This window comes from Ictalurus furcatus, chromosome 5 (assembly GCF_023375685.1).
Source record: "Ictalurus furcatus strain D&B chromosome 5, Billie_1.0, whole genome shotgun sequence".
Lineage (NCBI taxonomy): Eukaryota > Metazoa > Chordata > Actinopteri > Siluriformes > Ictaluridae > Ictalurus > Ictalurus furcatus.
The window spans coordinates 17,229,890-17,248,615 of record NC_071259.1 but is presented as its reverse complement, the minus strand read 5'-3'; the positions used below and the strand labels follow the sequence as shown (position 1 = coordinate 17,248,615).

The window sequence follows — 18,726 nt, the reverse complement described above, 5'->3', positions numbered from 1 at the left end:
AGGCTCTGGGTCCTGACCAGGGTAAAGCAGTTACTCAGTTATGGAGGAAAAGGCAACATTTTAAGATGATGTGAGGGTAAAGACTAGATAACTATCTTTATATTTATGTCATAATTTGACAAATTATTCCCAAAGGTCAACAAATCCTCTCAAAGTGGCAGAGTGGTTAAAAAAAAAAACAACAAAAAACAATGGGACAAAAAGGTTAGGGTTGGAAATGCCAAGCCTGTCTGTGAAACATAATGACAAAGAGGGGTCTCAGATAAGACAGAGCACAAAAGCAAAATACAAGGAAAGGGTTTTATTCCTTATTTCATTCACCTCATTCAATTACTCAATCAAATCTGGCCTCAAAAACTCCACACACTCATGAAGAGGACATACACACTTAGGATTCGAACAGTCTAGGAGCCTATACTGAATTAGAAATGTATGGTTTAATTGACTCTAATCCCTAAGTACAGCAAAGGAAAACATTAACTAAGACCTGTGGTTCCCCTTCTTACCCTATTTCTTACACAATAGGAAAATACCCTGGTGGTTGTTTGCATAAGAGTATATCACAGGCTAGCTATGGAAATGATGGGGGATGAATAAATTCTAATCTCTCTACTTTAAATGGAACAGTTTCATCATTCCACATCTCAGTCATGTCATCGCAGGCAAATACAGAAGCCTGGCAGCACTATATTAATAAAAGGTTATGCAAAATTCCATAGTGAAGAACCCTTGGGTTTTTTTCAAAAGTTCTCATTGAACAGCCAAAACAAACTTCAAACCACAGTTTACAATATCACAAGGGTTAAACAACATTTTTTTTTTTTTGAAAGGAAAGAAGAATAGAAGGTTTAACATAACACAGAGTCTTTTCCATAACACTCCCTATAATCCTGGATATATATCACAACCCCAATATTCTGTTTTTACTATGACAGCTGAGTTAGATTTATATGAGATGAGGTTGCCTACTTCACTGGACTGAAACACTCTGAAACAAATGTACCATAAAAGGTACCATATTCTTTATGAGTCAAGTCCACCATAAAGAACTCAGTTTCTTCTATAAGATTTGGACAATAACAGAATAAGTGTTCAACACGTTACTAAAAAAAAAATCTGTTTAGTCAAGTTATGACTTGACTGCTTTTAGTAAACTTTAAGGTGACATTTATATGAATCATGGAGTAAAATTTTGGAACAATATGGTAGGTGTTAAACAGTACGAGAGTTGTTGTGATGAACACAAATAAAACTCCCAGAAGATGAACTATTCCTCAGACACTAATGCTTGGATTGCACACAGTTGCATGAAGAAGAAGAAAAAAAGAGAGAGCGAGCATGTGCTAGCAAGATGTTTGTTTTGGATGACTAAAGTCTGGAAATATTAACATCTGCTTATGATAATAGTTTTCCAAAGAAAAAAAACAAGTTAATAATAAAGTAAAATGCAAACAAATTGATTCTAGCTCCAATGAAATTGTACCAGCACAATGTTAATGCTCTGAAAACCGACCAGCTGTGCTGACAAGGAAGGCAAACAGCAGTTCATCTTTATTGATATGACTGTATAGATATGTGTGTGTGTGTGTTAGCTAGGATGCAGTGGAAGTGTTGGGGCTCCAGCCCATCTGATAGGCCCTCTCCAGAGTTCGCTTACAGTCCTGCATCACTGTGCTGAACACGATGTGTGGGTACTGCAGGACCAGTCTCTCCACTGTCTCCTCGCTCACCTAGAGAAACATAGGACAAGGTTGATTTGAACACTAGTATACTGTAAACATATGTGTGAGATTTTATGTCAATCTGCAGAAACCTTGTTCGTGTTTGACATTTAACACAATAAATGAAATTTAAAGGCAATCTCCACTTGTTCCCTGTGAGCAGAAACAGAGAAATAAGTGAATGAATATCTGAATAGATGGATACATAAATGATCATATATCCAGCCCATGACGTGAAATACTGCTTCAATGACATGTATGAAGGAAACAGAGTTCTCTGTACATTACCATTCCGTTCACACAGCATCGACAGCACTACAAACCTACATCTTTTGAATAATAGCACGTGTAATGTGGGACCTGGAGAGAACACAGACGCTTCGGCTGTTCGGCGAGATAATTACCCCCGTCCTCTGAGGCAATGAGTCGAAACAACTTTCCACCCTTTAACTTTCATCTTGTACAATGTCAACAGTGTGGCATTCGGATTACAAATGAACAGCGTAATCCCCAGGGGAGACTCTGTAGTTGTTCTTCATCATAGGCAATCATAAATCTTTTCAGAGGGAAAATTAATATCACAAACATTTCTATCCAGAGAAAGATTAGACAAAAAGGCCGAACTCTACAGTTCAGTGGAAAAAGATGATTAGAAATAATCACATACACAGATGAGCACATGCCTGTGAAATTAGACACATAATGACATTAACAATATCATAACACCTTGTACCGTGTAAGAATGTCCCTGTGTTAACCTTGTGGTATGGAAGAAACTGCTAGTGCTGTTATTGGTCATGATCACTCTGAAAAGTGCACACTGTCACATGAGACTGCAGGGACGTATTCATATCCAGCATGAAAAAAAAAAATAATTCAATCAATACAATAGAATAGTATAGTATAAAATAAATTTAAATAAATCCTATTCCAAATGCAAAAAAACAACAACTTTATTTCACAAAATTACATGATGTGTTTTATATTACACCTGGTCTAATCTTGAATCACGTATATAAATGAATCACGTATAAAATGTTCTCCAACATAACTACATAACGTTGTTTAAAAAACCCCAGCTCAGTTCAGTGTGTGCATTGCCGAGGTTAGAGAAGATCTATATGAAATACCGTTCCAACAGAGATTGATGTTTTTAATCTTTCACATATCTGAAGTTGGGGTTCCTGATTTGCTGAGACTCTTCTTATTATACTTGTTCATTTTTTATCTTCAAAGACTTTAATCTCAGGATCAGAGGCCTTCTTAATCTTGTTTGACAGGCAGTACATGGCTGTGACCAAGGACAAAGTGAAATCTAATATCCACTCACAACTGTGGCACCTTATTGTACCATACTCGCCATACATGTCCTATTGTAGAGATGGCGATATTTCCTCATATGCATTATTTAACCAGCCTTCTGCTGAGCCAGGTCATACTGGACTGATATATTGCTCAGTATATTTATCCCGGGTTTTTTTTTTTTTGGCCCCATCTACAGGACTTCAAAGTGCTTAAAAATGCAACGTGTGAGCCATGCACAATGCCCATTTTACACTACAATAACAAGCACTGTGCACATATCACAACTTTCATAAGAGACATTACCACAGTTTTGTTTTTATTGTCGAGTTTTTATTGTTGAGATATAAAAGTACTACTGAAGTCTGAATTTGCGTTTTACCAACAACGTTCCCAAGCTCACTAAAACACTTCATAAAACTGACAGATCTCTGTAAGTGTTGCAGTGCAACTCCAGCTACCCTAACCCTAAACCTGATTATACGACGAGGAAAAAAAAAGATCAAGCTAATATTAAAAGAGCTTTGAATGAAATATTTATGCCTATGTTACTGGATGAGATCTAGCAAACCCAACAGATTATTTCTTCATGTGGAATACACTGTGCTTAGAGCTACAATATGGCAAGTTGTAACAAAAATATAGGAGGAGGGGGGCGGGGGGTTAAAAGAAAAATGTATCCAACATCTAGTATAACTATTGCCCCTTAAAAAGAAAACAGATGTACAGATGGACAGACACAGCCACTCAAAATATAGCTGGAGCTAAAGGCCATTGCCAAACAGATTTGGTTAATGTTTAAAAGTGTTTTGGAGTACGTGGGGATCACACAGTGCTGGATCTCCCTAACAGCCTGCATAAACACAAAGATTTACAACACTCTAAAGTTGCCTGTGCTCTCTCCACAGCAGTAAAATGCTGAAATGTGTGAGCGTGGCTTTGATAATTTCTGAGAGAAAGCTCAGCATTTGACTGGGACATAGTCTGGAAGACTTGAGCTGTGATTGAATTTGAGACTCAAACTATGAAGTAAGAGGGACTTTAAAAAAAAAAAAAAAGGGACTGTATTTTATGCTGTCATAACATTTTTAGTCTTAAATGATCACTTAAATCACTGCGCGACATAAGACAGTCTGAAGGGAATGAATTGTGGCTATTTCTGTTGGAAACCTGGACAGGCAATACCCTCCAGAACACAGAGAGTTGACATCACATTCTGGGAAATGTGCTTGATGCGTTTTGCTGGGAAGAACGCCGAGTGAGCGTGATAGACGTGCCCATGCTCAAGTGATTTTTGGCTTCGGACATTTCGTCTGTATTTGTACAAATGAAGAGCAGACGAGAGTCAGGGTGAACGCTGCATGTTGGACAGGTTGTTCTTTTGGTTGATGTGGTTGATGAAATAACAAATTTCAAGTCAAATGAAGAAAAAGAATTAGGGTCATTTGTGTAAAACTGCCATACTTCAGTAACCATACTCCTAAATAAACCTTGAGAGCCTTTATTGCATTTGCTTTTTGAATTTAAATCCACAAACAATTTTAAATTTTAAATGGGGGCGGTTGTGGCTCGGTTGGTAGAGCGGGTTGTTCACTGATCGTAGGGTTGGTGGTTCGATTCCCGGCCCGCATGACTCCACATGCTGAAGTGTCCTTGGGCAAGACACTGAACCCCAAGTTGTTCCCGATGGCAAGTTAACGCCTTGCATGACAACTCTGCTACCATTGGTGTGTGAGTGTGTGTGGGTGAATGAGACACAGTGTAAAGCACTTTGGAAAAAGCACTATATTAGTGTGCCATTTACCATTTAAATCCATTATGGTACTTCATCTCTTTTTTTTTGCTGCTGGAGATTCACCACTATGGAATTCACCAGCAGTTTTATTAAACTATCTGTCCTAAAATGTAATGCTCCATTTTAGAAAGCATAATATTGCTCTTCATTCTATTAGAATTCACATCCAAGTATTCAAATATTTTTTTAGAATCATCCAATAAATATAAAATTTCATTCCTGCATGTTACTGGCAAACAACAGCTCCATGGATGGAATTTGTTTCTGTATCGGTTTACAAAGAATGTCTTTAAGCTATGAGCGATTATAGCAGTCTCTTTTCCGTTTCTCTCCTGAATATTGGCTCCCTTGCTTGGTTGCACATTACTCAACTCTACAGATATTTTCACTTTGAGTCTAAAAGAGATGAGGTACTAAAGTGGATGCACAGACGCTGATAAAATAAATAAATAAATAAATAAAAAATCCCAGCAACTGACGTTTAGATGAGAAAGTCTTCTTCTTTACTTAAATATAAGGCTTATACAGGTTATGCATGTTGAAAGCATTGTACATTATCATAGACTCTGACTACAGGACTGGAAACAAAATGTCTTTCTGTTCCAAAAAATGAAATCACTGAAAATATGAAAATGTCATTTCAATTACTGTACAACGAGGGGTGAAGTATTTTACAGAATCAAAAATGCTGGTGTGTACAACGAATGACTGTTAAAGTGGACAAATTTCTCTTTGATAAAGACAGAACTTTCACCTGGCTCCTCCGTCCTGCACATTAACGGCTTTGAGGAAGCTGAAAAACTGGCCGAGGACTTAAATGAATTGATTTGATTATTTTGGATGCTCTCAATTAACACCATAAAATAACAGCAAATATCAGTAAAGAGCGTGCTCACAATTCCTTTCTGTAGCAGTATGAACCAAACCAAAAGGAACTAGTACAGTACAAATTCCAGCGATAACAACACTTACTGAAAAGCAGAATTTAAAGTCAAATCCATTATATTCTCCACTGAATATATTAGTGGTCTAAAAAATAATTTTTTCTAGAATGATTTAACTACAATTGCATATTTAGTAATTCCCATTTCGCACAACAGTTACCAACCTGGGAAGGCAAAAGCCAGCACACTGAAGCAGCCTTTCTTTTTTTCAAAACTGGGTGGATAAACAGGCTCGAAGGAGAACACTAACTGCTCTATCCTATCACACAAGAACAAACAGCTGACACTCTGATCAACAGCGGAGATAGGAATGTCATTCCTCCCAAATAGAGAGCAGATTTAATTATGCACCCAGCCACAGAGGGACAGGGAAAACTCCTGATGACAGGGTGAGCATTTGGACAGTTGCACCATACTGTCTATACAATGACCTGAATATAGATCATGTTTGCCAACAATAAAAATGAACAGAAACTATATAAGTGGAAGATATACTAAGAAAAGAAAATAATTATAGATTTTCATACCACGGCACTGTTCAATTGTGTCGATTCATTTTGAAGAAGAAGAAGAAGCCGTTATTTCTCAAATACACATTACAGCACAGTGAAATTCTTTTTCTTCACATATCCCAGCTTGTTAGAAAGTTGGGGTCAGACTGCAGGGTCAACCATGATACGGCTGAACCTTATCCGGTATCAGAGCCTTAACCATTGAGCCACCACTGCTCTAATTTTCTATGACAGGAAGGCTTGGACTGTTCTACTGGCAGTAATTCAAATAATAAGTTTAATTATATTATATTAAATATTATATGGGGGCAGTGGTGGCTTGGCAGTTAAGGCTCTGGGTTACTGAGCGGAAGGTCGGCGGTTCAAGCCCCAGCACTACCAAGCTGCCACTGTTGGGCCCTTGAGCAAGGCCCTTAACCCTCTCTGCTCCAGGGGCGCTGTATCATGGCTGACTCTGCACCCTGACCCCAGCTTCTTGACATGCTGGGGTATGCGAAGAAAAGAATTTCATTGTGCATATGTATATGTGACCAATAAAGACTCATTATCATTATACTAGGTATATTAATGTGCTGGTTGTACTACATTCCCATTATTTATAGTAACAATTCTATCACATTGACTCGTATGGCAGACACTACATAATGTAAGGCTAATAATAAACAGAATGTAAATTTAAGAATGTGTGTAACAAAGAAAAACGCATCATCATTGATATGGTGAAGGTTTCTGTAAGGAAGCATTCATTTAACATTTCTGAAAGGAGTCTCGAGTGTCAGTGCTTTGTAACAGTCAGTAAATTTTCAACAACATTGGCGTAATCAGTACAGACAACTTTGTGCTTTCCAATAAGCCGTTTTTTTTTGTCTTATTAACTTAAATAAAGTGATGATTATGAGAAAAGGCTGTTATATGTAGCTGTTATAAGGTAAATGATAACAGGAACAAACTTACACATTCCACAACATTAAATGTAACTATAAAGAGTTAGAAAAGTGGCATTCATTAATAATCATTGGTAAATTGCTGTGGTATAATAAAACAATTTACAGCATTCTGTAATTGGGAAATAATCTACTTTTGCATGGTAACATCCAGGGGGTCATCATACTACCCAGTCATTGATTATTTTCCTATAACAGCATGCCACATCGTGTTTTATTTCTTATAATCAACCATTAGTGTTGTTAAGTGCGGCTGGTTTAGCAGGTGATCTATTATTAATACTGTGAATAAATCGCTGTTTTGCACGTCATCCTGTCAGCAAACAAATGGGTAGATATATAGCATTGAAGTTTTAAACCGTACGCAATGTGAATGTTTAGGGATTGGTATGTGTGCTCTGTTTAAAATCATCAACTCATTTTAGGTATGCTCCCTGGTCATTTGGGAATTTTACATGGATCTGAACTCAGAAGTGACCTCAGCACAGTGCATCATTCCAGCTCTGATATTCCAGCCAGAGAACATTAAAAATGACCTGAGGTCAGAAAGTGAACAAGAACCTTAGTGATGCAGTGACTGCAGTCCCTGGGTTTGCACTCCAAATAATTATTCGTTTTTTTAACTCTCTTCCAATCAATTAATAATACTATGACTTTGCAGTCGATGTGTATGTTATGGTTTCTTCAATCACTGAAAATAATTGGATATATTCTTGAAAGGTTCCTTCTTTTTGAAAACACTGTGTGGTGATCAATGTCTGATCTCTGCAGTAAATATTGCAATCATGTTTGCACTAAAGATAAGCTCCCCACAAGTGTTAAACAGCCTGAGCGATCATAAAGTCATTAAATCAGAATAGCTGGTCCGATTAGTCTTCATCCTGTACTTTGTGTTTTTAGAGGCAAACTCCCATAAACATACACTGAACTATTATATATATAAATTGTGTGTGTGTGTGTGTGTGTGTGTGTGTGAAATGATGAGTATACTCCATGGAAATTGTTGGCTTTTTATGACATATTTGGACAAGAAAACTTTTGAACATCTTTAAAACAGTGGTTATTAATAAAGTTGATATACTTGAACAAAATCACATGGAAAATCAGCTTTCAATCATTTATTCAACAGAAATAACAATAGTTGTGATATTCTTCTGTGAAAAAGTAAGTACACTCTTGGCCTCAGAAGCTAGTAATGCCCCCTTTAGCTGAAATAACTTCTTGTAGGCGTTTTGCACAATTCTCCACCAGTCTCTGACATTGGCTTGACGTGGCAATATTCCCTGCAATATTCTTTCAGTTGCAAGATGTTTGAGGGTTTTCTTGCATGTACTTCCCATTTCAAATTCCCCACAACATTTCAATGGGATTCAAATCCGGGCTTTGACTAGGCCATTCCATAACCCTCCATTATTTCTTTTTGAGCCATTCTTTGGTGGATTTGCGAGTGTGCTTAGGATCATTATCATGTTGAAAGGTCCACTTTCGGTTCAACTTCAACTTTTGGACAACTGGCCTCACATTATCTTTAAGCACTCTTTGATATGATGCAGAGTTCACAGTTGAATCAATGAATGCAAGCTGTCCAGTCCCTGAAGTAGTGAAGCAACCCCAAACCATAACATTTCCACCACCGTCCTTCACAGTTGGTATGAGCTGCTTCTCCTGAAAAGCTGTCTTTGGTCTGCACCAGACCTGTCTGCTGTTACTGTGGCCAAACAACTCTTTCTTTGATTCGTCTGTCCAGATTACATTATTCCAAAAGGCCTGGTCTTTGCCTATATGATCATTGGCAAACTGTAGTCTGACAAAGGCTTTTTCCTGGCACGCCTCCCATGCAGGTCAAATTTGTGCAATCTCTTTCTGTTTGTAGAAGTATGCATTTTGACACCAGCAGTTGCGAGACTTACTAGCAGATATTACTAGCAAATTTGGGGGTTCTTGGAAACTTTTTTTTTTTTGCATCAGATGCTCTTGGGCTAAATTTGCTGGGATGGCCAGTCCTGGACAAATTGGCGGTTGTTTGAAACAGGGTATTTGCAGCTATCAGCACTACAAATGTAATACTTTTTAAAGTATTCCAAAAATATTTTAAAACCTGCACGTCACAATCATGCTACATGATACATCAGCTATAATGGATTGTGTTCATGCATATACATCCATTTCTGGGTTTAAGTAAACTATAGCAGGATAAACTTCTATAGAGGTAGATGGTAGATGGGAGACCAGAGCAAATATCCTTTTTGCATTACTATTTGCTCCAACAGTGAAAAAAAATCTAGTATTTCCTTCCCATGACTTTCCAAGAGAGGGAAAAATATAGAGAGAAGGATTACGGCAGTCAGAAGAGAAAAATATGTCAAATTTACCATCTCTCCCTCAGCAGGTGTATTAGAAACCCCCTCGCAGCAGTATAGTGTTTACCATGGCATTAAATTACAAAAAAACTAGCAATGTAACAAGTAGTGTTATAAATGTACATACATTTTTGTAAAGAAGAAAATATGTATATTAAAAAACCTTTGCTATTTTGTAATATTACCATTGCACTGAATAATACTTAATACATTTTTATTTGAGGTACAGATAGTAATATAACAATTGTAATATATTTCTGACTTAATTCACTTTTATGCGTTAGACCTTGTGGCTTTTATTTTGGGGGAACATGCAGGAAGACCTCCTTTTGGTTGGCATTTTTTAAAATTGAGTTCTCATTACCAATCAGGTGAAATGCTGTAAACCTCTGCTCACAAAAATGTTTGAGATAACAAACATTATGCTAACGCATAACCAAAGTGAATCTGGCACGTGTTTTGTCTAAATGCAGGTTATAAGCGACTCAAACTCACAGCACAGACAGAAATGACGGTGTGGAGCGGCAGTTACTGTGGTTTGAGCTGCTCTAAAACACTGATGAGCCGCACACACACTCTGAGTGCATCACAGTCACATGGGTTTACCATCTCAAACAGCAACCAGCCAAAAATAACATCTAAATCTTCTTTACGGTGTTGGTTCAGTTGCATCTTTAAGACCTTTGAAACGTGAATTTAAGACATTTTAATGCTAATTAAGGCCTTGTTTTTACATTAAGGAATTTAAAACATTTTAAGACTTTTTAAGGACCTGCAGACACCGTGAGGAAATTTGCACCACTTGTAGATGATTTTCCTTACAGTAAAATGATGTACTTCAAATAATTTGGAGATCTTTTTAAATCTCTTGCCAGACTCATAGGCATCCACAACCTTTTTTATGAAGGGCTTAGAGAAATCTTTAGATCTTGGCATGATGACACCACACACCTCAATAACAAACGGAACACCAGACACTAGATATGAGAGGGGTATAAATAAGACCGGTTCCACCTGCACTCCCTAAACAGCTTCTAATCACTGACAGCCAATCTTAAACAACTGATTCTAATTTTATGGATTTGAAGATGTGATAAATGTAGGGGTGTGCTTACTTTTTCCATCTGACTGATCTGTTGTTGTTTTTTTCCATTTAAATTATGAAAATTGCTACAAAATGTCAATTTTATGTGTCATCTGATAGTGTATCAACTTTATTAATAGGCACTGTTTCAAGGAGGATCAAATGTTTGTTTGTCCAAATACATTAAAAAAAAAACAATTACCATGGGATGTATGTTTATATAAACTGCCCCATGTGCCTCCATGTACTTAATCTGCCCCTTAGTGCCTTATGTAAGGGTGTAATGTACAGATCATGGATATCAGGATTTAAAAATATATATATATTAACTTTTACACAAGTCCAAAGGCAACATCAAAAATAGAAACAGGATTAAAGCATTTTTGCATTGGCTGTGCAGAATGGTAATCTACAGAGTAATTTAATTTCTCGTGGGACATTGGCTATGCAAATTATGCTGAAAGTTGTGAGTGGAGGAGGACAGAGTTCTCAATAGTGGCACCCAAACCAGATAAATTCTCATCCTACCAATACAAACAATAAAAATTTCATTTCAATGCACTTTAATTATATCAAATCTTTATGGGAAAGTGATATTTCATTTTCAGGAAGAAAAAAAAATCTCATCTTGTTTTGACAACCCAAGTGAAAAATATCAAGGAAATTATATTATGTTTCGATCTGGGAAATATAATTTGAAAATCAGGGGTGGAATGCATGTTCCATTGCTAACCTATTTTTCAAGTGAATGTCTAAGTGACTTGCTAGATAACAGGGTAGGCAAAGATGGAGGAAGAGAAGAGGCAAGTGGCGGGGGGGGGGGAGAAAGACAGAAAGGGAGGAAGAAAGTAATCAAGTGAGAGAAAGAGAAGGTGGGGGGAAGAATGAAAGAGAACAACATAGCGGGAAAGACGTGCCACAGCACAATGGCCTCAAAAACCTCAAATGTGTCATCTGTGGCACTCGTGTGCCTCTTTTACCTTGGAGCAAAAAGATCCTCTAGCCCAGAGTGCAGTTCTGTGAGTTCCTGTCCCAGCATGCTTTGCTGGACATACATAAGCACAGTATGAATTTCCCCAGTTACTTCTTGTGTATGTTTTTCCTATGAAATGTGTTACAATGTATTGTGAGGTGTGTTGCTGTGCGCTCACTTTCAGAAATGTGCGAGCTGTTTGGCCTGCTTTCCTGTTCTGCTGCTGACTAGTGTGTCAGAGTGCGTGCCTGCTGTGTGTTTGTAAAGAGTTAAACACATAAATGTGTCAAACACATAACAGAGTCAATTTCCAAATGAAAGCTGATCCTCTGCATTTCCACTGCCTGCAAGGCTCTGTGCTAAATACTTTACCTTATCACACCTCATCAGGCCCAGGTAGCGCAGGGACTTGCTGCTCTTAGCGATCTGCGTGGCTCCTTGGTCTGTGATTTCCTTACACCATCCAGCATCCACGGTCTCTATGGTGCTGCTGTACTGCCCAATGGCTATCAATGCTATAGAGAGAGAGAGAGAGAGAGAGAGAGAGAGTATTAATGGCACAAGCCTACAAAAGATGTCTAGTAGTAGTAAGTGTTCACACATGAATGACTGAGGACCTTCATAAACACATGGCTCTTACAGAACAGCCCACAGACGACAAGGCAACACTGCATCATTAAGATGATAAAAATCACTCCTCACACATATTTTCCCAGTCTGGCCTGCGGTTTGCTTTAAAGCCTTTCTGACTCACGTGATTGTTCACCAAACGTCTGAGGCCACTACCAAGAATTTGTTTTTTAGTCGACGAAAATCCACTTTGTCAAATGATAGTTCTGAATTCAGAACTTTTCACTGGCAGAAGAAAAATTCATTATTTATAGTGGTTTATACCACAGCACCGTTGAATCCTCGATTCTGATTGATCGGAACATGATGATTAATCTTCTGTAACAGCAGGACTCTTACATAGTGTTGGCTGCAAGGCAAATCAAAGGTTTATACTAATGCGCTTGTTCTAATAAGGCACTGGTTCTATAGTAACAACTCTTTCCCAGGAACTTGTATAGCAGACACTCACATTAGCTACACCTAGCAATAAACAGAATTAAACATGCGCCAGCACTTAGATGTAAGCCTGTTCCATTAAGTGTTCTGACACAGAAGATGTTCAGGACAGAGGGCTGTTGTTCCTCAGTTATGTAGCAGTTTGTTGTTTTATTAAATTGAAGAAAGAAAGAAAAAACAGCAGGTGAGGGAATGACTGTTTAAAGCTGCTCAAATGTAAGTGATAAGTGAACTTGTTTCACAGATGTTTCACAACATCAACTGTAAAACTATAAACTTTAATTCATAAAAATGATTATTGTGCATTAAGGTGCACACCCTTTATAATGATTTATCTCAGTTCACAAAAAGCTGCTATTTTAACAGGGGTGTGTATACTTTTTATATCCACTGTAAGTTTTTAGTTTTACATGTATTTACACTTTTAGAAGAAGAAAAAAAAAGGTTCTTCGGATAGTTAAAGCCTCTTAGCTTCCTACACGGAATGGACCTAAAACCTTCTGTGAAAACAGAAATGCTCGAGATTCCACAAAAAAAAAAGTTGAAGATCCTTCAATGGTGCCAGATTAAACATGATTCTAAGAGTATATATTTGAGTAAAATAAGTATGTGAACAAATAGGATGCAAATGAGTTACTAAGATATATTTCAAATTCAAAGAATACAATTTTAAATCATGTATTCTTCGATAATAAATATCAACTAGTACAATTTATTCATCGTTTTGTTTTTGTAATTTCTGATTTAATAAATGAGTGGATTCAGACTTTTGGAGCCTTTGGTTGAACAGCTGCTGATGCTACTCAAGTCTGTGTGTATGTACAAATATACACACATTCATAGCTGGAGCAAGAAAACCCAGAGAGCATGAGTGTGTGTGTGTGTGTGTGTGTGTGTGTGTGTGTGTGTGTGTAATGAGGGTCAACAAGGCTAATTTATTGCAGTGCTCCAAACCTATGTACAGAGAAGTGGGCCTGAGTGTAGGTTTGAGTGGGTGTGCTGAGTGAGATGGGATATGGAGTCACTACTTCAGGTCTGTGATCTGTATAAGCAGACACACCTGTGTGTACAGATACTTGGGGGTTCCTAAAAGGGGAAACACATCCATCACTATGCTTGTGTTTGTGTGTACGTGTGTGTGTGTATGTGTATGTGGGAGGGGTTCATCCACTGCAAGGGTCACGGTGAGACCAAAGCTAGAGACGACAGCTTTACTTCCTAGGTTCGGACCACCTCAGACACACACACACACACACACACACACACACACACACACACTTACTTCTTTGGCAAACATATGATGTAGCCTCTTTTTAACCTTGTTTCAGTAAAGATTGATGAAGAGTCATTCTTGAAGAAAAGAGGTTTGCTTTAATAAGATCTGTTGCTGGTCTGAGAGAGAGAGAGAGAGAGAGAGAGAGAGAGAGAGAGAGAGAGAGAGTGTGTGTGTGTGTGTGTGGCAACCTGTCTGCTAGAAGAAACACCAGAGACGGTGTTATTTGCCCAACCTGATGGGACTGAGATTACATCAGTGCCCTCATTTAGACCAATAGAGCAACTCTAACAGTGGAGAACAGCAGACTTACACACAACGCAAAGCCTCAAATTTGTGTTAACTCAATAGCCCAGTACCACAGACTCGACAAAAACACCAAACTCAAATATTTCTACAGAAGGGCCCCTCTCAGGGGTTCTCAAATATTTTGCAACCAGGGAACCACAACTCCACAAACTATGCTTGTCCACAAACACCGTCAGTACAGATTACTTTATGAGCGTCGTCCGATTTGATTATTCAAATATTAGTCTCATTATAAAAGTGCAGAGAAATGAATAGAGAAAGGGCCAAAAAGCGCGAGGGTAGCAAAATAATTTTAATCAGTGCAACCACGTCTAACCAGTAGATGCTCAAGAAGAAGCATGAAAACAGACTTTCCTCAATGGGAAAACAAAACATCCCAGGATTTGCAGAAACAATTTAGTGCAAATCAATAGCCAGACAGCACATCTTTGTGAAAACAATTGTTTAAAAAATCCTGCTAGACTCTCATTAACACAGAGTCACATCACTGAACCCCCAAGGAGAAAGGATTACCACTGTGATAGCCAACTCGCTCTTTCTTTCTTTCTCAAATTACTGGCACAAGCACACTAAGGCACAGTATTGTCAAAACATTTTATTCCATCTTACAAAAGTACATAGTGTGCACACACACACACACACACACACACACACACACACACACACACACACAATACATTTCTATCTCTCAGACAGAACATTGTAATGACTAATAGTATAACCAGGTTCCCTCAAGCTCTGTCACTCTTCTATTAATCAGACATTGCAGCATTATACCTTCTACTAATATGTTGAATTTATCTGTGTCAGGGAATTTATCAAACTTATTGAACTTGTCATATTATTTATCCTGTATACGCTTTGACTGCGAAAGAGCAAGAGCTAGGTGTAGAACTGCACAAAAAATGAATAGCTAATGCTGTGTTACTACGGAAGGTCGTTCGATTTTCAATGTGATCAATGTGTAGATACGTTTCTGGTCACAACAAACAGAACTTCATGATTCTACATAAAATGGGATTTAAAAAAAAATTTACATTGAAATTAGAATGAAAAAGTTCCTTCCCCTCCAAAGACATGGGTTGTAGGCTGATTGGTATTTCAAAATTATCCGTAGTGTGTGAGATTTTGCCCTGCGATGGGTTGGCGCCCCATACAGGGTGTTCCCCGAGCTCTCTGGGATCGGCTCCCTGTGTAGGATATGCCGTACGGAAAATGTGGGTGTTTGGTTCGTTTTTAAGATCCACTCATGGCTTAGCTTTCCAATGTTATTTCTCTTCTATTTCTCTCATTTTATTTTTGTCTGTAGACTCATATTGCACCTGGGTGCACTTGAGAGCTCACATGGTACAATATCTATGGTCACTGCTCATAAGGTGGGATACGGGTGAATAGTGGTGCTGTAATGGTTGTCTGAAAGCAAATGCAGCTGAATCAACCTCCTTCGATCAATCTGTATTTACAAACAAATCATCAGAACATTTTACTATGATTTCTTTGTGCAGCCTTATGTCATAAACAGAGGCACTCAGATATGGACTCTAGTCTCAGCCTCCTTTGTGTCTGAGGCCAACAATTTGGACTGTAGGGGATTGCACTGAATTACACTTATACTATAAAAGCACAGGAGAAGTGTGGGATTCCCCCTCAACTGAAACAAATGCACCAGGACCCCACTGCTACTTAAAAGATACTCCATTTTCCTACTTGCTGAGACAATTACACTTTAGCAAAAGCCACAAAACCCAAATATGATTGTCAACATGACCCAGAGCAGGTTGGCTGCCATACTGTAGCATCTCATATCCAAAAGATATTCCACCATCTGGTGTTTTGATGATGGTGGAGGAGAGCACTGGTCTCACAAAATCTCACATAAGTGTTCAGTTTGGTTGAGATCTGGTGACTAGGATATAACCTATCATTTTCATCCTCATCAAACCTTTCAAGTGAGCCCTCATGCCCTGTGGATGATTGTCCCGGGGCAGAAGGAGTAGAAACCACTCCCACCAGGATAGAAATGTGTTATCAGAACATAAAACTGATCAGTCCAGAGAACTTCAGAGTGATTCATAGTGACCCTTTACTCTGTGGGGGCAAGTGGAGCCAAACCATGGCAGCAAAATGCCTCCATTTAATTTGTCTCCCATCTGTATGAGCCCTCATGTCGATTAAAAAACTTCTATTAAATGGGAAATAAGGAGGAAACATGCTCTCCATCAAGCTCAGAGAGGCCTTCGGTACAGACGATATAGACTGAACAGAAGTGACTGTGGCCCTTGGGCTTAAAAGAACGGAAATGTTGCACACTTAAAAAATCTAGGTTTATTTTAAACCCCAGAAAATTATACATTTCCTTTCTTGTGTAAGTGTGTCTCAGATTTCGCTCTCCTGGCTGCATGTTGTTATGCGGGGCTCTGTGTCCTCTTGATATGCCGAAGTGCATAGGTGTGTGTGTGTGTGTGTGTGTGAGTGGCCCTGTCCACTCTCATCCCATTCAGCCTCCAAGCAGATTAGCTTTCTTGCCTTTGATGCACTCTTTATGAGGGAGGCGCACTTTTTTTTTTTTTTTTTTGGAGCAGGAATCTGCTTCCCATCTTTTCTCTAGGGCAGCTTTTATTCTGAACACACACTCGTTGTTTTCCCCTGCTCCTCCCCCAAACCCAAACAGCTTGCACTGGTTTACATGGCCACGGTGCATTGCAAAAAGGAGCGAATGCGAATATATTGTTTTGGAACTTCCTGATTATGGGCAGACAGAGGATTCGTCTGCATGCATGCTGAGGCCTCAAGGGCAGGAGCAGATGTTTAGCCCAAACTGTGTGCATACAATGTGCACAAGTAACTGCATTTCCATTCACCATTAGCTGCAGCGAGTTTCAGATGATTAGTCTGTATTTAACCTAATACTTTACAATTATGCTATGCTTCTCAGCAGTTGGACTTTCCCTTTCTCAATTTGTGGCTGTTACAGTGGAATTTGTGGTTTCACATGTTTGCAGGGGCACTGATGTTGTGCTGATGTTGGTGTTTATTTTACACTTGAATACCGTTATGTGCCTCTGTGTTCTATCAAAAGAAAAAATATTTCACAAACAAGTAAATAGTTTGCATTCAAAGTTTAAACAGATGTGCATGAGCACTGTGTTGTTGTGTTTTTTCTTTAACAGTGCACACTGGTCTGATTTATGTCTCTTATTTCTTTTTCCTCATTCCCCGATCTACTGTCCATGACATCCTGAGTACTGATAAAAGCCACATTTCCTCTCCTGCAAATCCAATAATGGCTGGGCAGAGGAAGCACACTTGGGCGTCTTCTACACCAACAATATACATCACACACATTATAAATGACTGTAGGCTATGAGCTAGTGGCATAAGCTATGACGACATTAAAACATAACCAACATGCCTCAAGCTATCTGTGAGATGAGTGTGAGCACACAGGCTCTGCTTCCACCCCCAACCAGACTCGCTCACACTCATCACCGCACAAGATGGAAATTGTGTCTCTTGACGGCCAATGATTTCCTGTCTGAAAAATAATAGAAGTGATGTGCGAGACAAGGTAAAGAGTGCAAATGTGTGTGTGTGTGGAGGGGATCCAGTGTAAATTCAAAAGTGGAAATAAGATGAGATGCATTTAGTTCGACTTCATGATTGTATGTATGTGTTTGTAATTCTTAGGGCCATTAACATGTACTACTTACTGACTGGTAATTGGATCCTTAAAGGTAGCACACAGACATATTACTGTTCAACATACCTGCAGGTTTTCTGTGTTTGATTATACAGTCCTCTCCGAAACTACTGGAACGGCATGGCCAGTTAAATTGTTTTTGCTGTAGACTGGACATTTGGGTTTGAGATTAAGAGTTGACTATGAGAAGAGAGTTTAGAATTTCAGCTTTTATTACCTAGTATTTGTATGTAGATGCATTAAACAACATAGAACGTAGCACGTTTTGTATCAGACCACCCAATTTGTAGGCGAGCAAAAATACTGGAACATGTAACTGGCAGGTGTTTCCTGTTAGATTGACTGTTTAAACAATAAATAATTAAAAAGGATAAGCCAACATAAAGATCAGAGGGATGTCTATGGGAGAAACGCAAGCCATTTTGAAGCTGAGGAAAAAGGGAAAATCGGATGCACTGCACAAACATTGGGCATAGCCAATACAACAATTTGGAATGTCCTGAAAAAGAAAGAAACCCGTGGTGTGCTGAGCAACAGACACCGAATGGGTCGGCCAAGGATAACTGTTCCTATACTTTTTCTCGCCTAAAATTGGGTGGTCTGATACAAAAGGTTTTATGTTTTATGTTGTTTAACATATCTAGATGTAAATACCAGGAAATAAAATCTGGAATCCTAAACACTCGTCTCATATCCATCTATTGATTTCAAACCCAAATGTCTTTGGTGTACAGCACAAAC

At 38.5% G+C, this 18,726-nt stretch overlaps 1 protein-coding gene across 3 annotated transcripts in view; it reads right to left on the bottom strand.

Annotated features, from left to right (window-relative positions):
• Positions 1-286: 286 nt before the first annotated feature.
• The window catches only part of fbxl17 (F-box and leucine-rich repeat protein 17), a 266,473-nt gene continuing 248,033 nt past the window's right edge, over positions 287-18,726 (bottom strand). The window contains exons 9-11 of one of the 3 annotated variants that reach the window (XM_053624941.1): positions 12,008-12,150; positions 11,814-11,886; positions 9,723-11,707 (exon numbers count right to left, since the gene is read on the bottom strand). In XM_053624941.1, the coding sequence (XP_053480916.1) occupies positions 11,863-11,886; positions 12,008-12,150 (167 nt within the window). In that variant the 3' untranslated portion in view covers positions 9,723-11,707; positions 11,814-11,862. Of the gene's footprint in view, positions 1,731-9,721; positions 11,887-12,007; positions 12,151-18,726 lie in introns of those variants that run through there. The other 2 variants (XM_053624939.1, XM_053624940.1) reach the window with 2 other exon arrangements.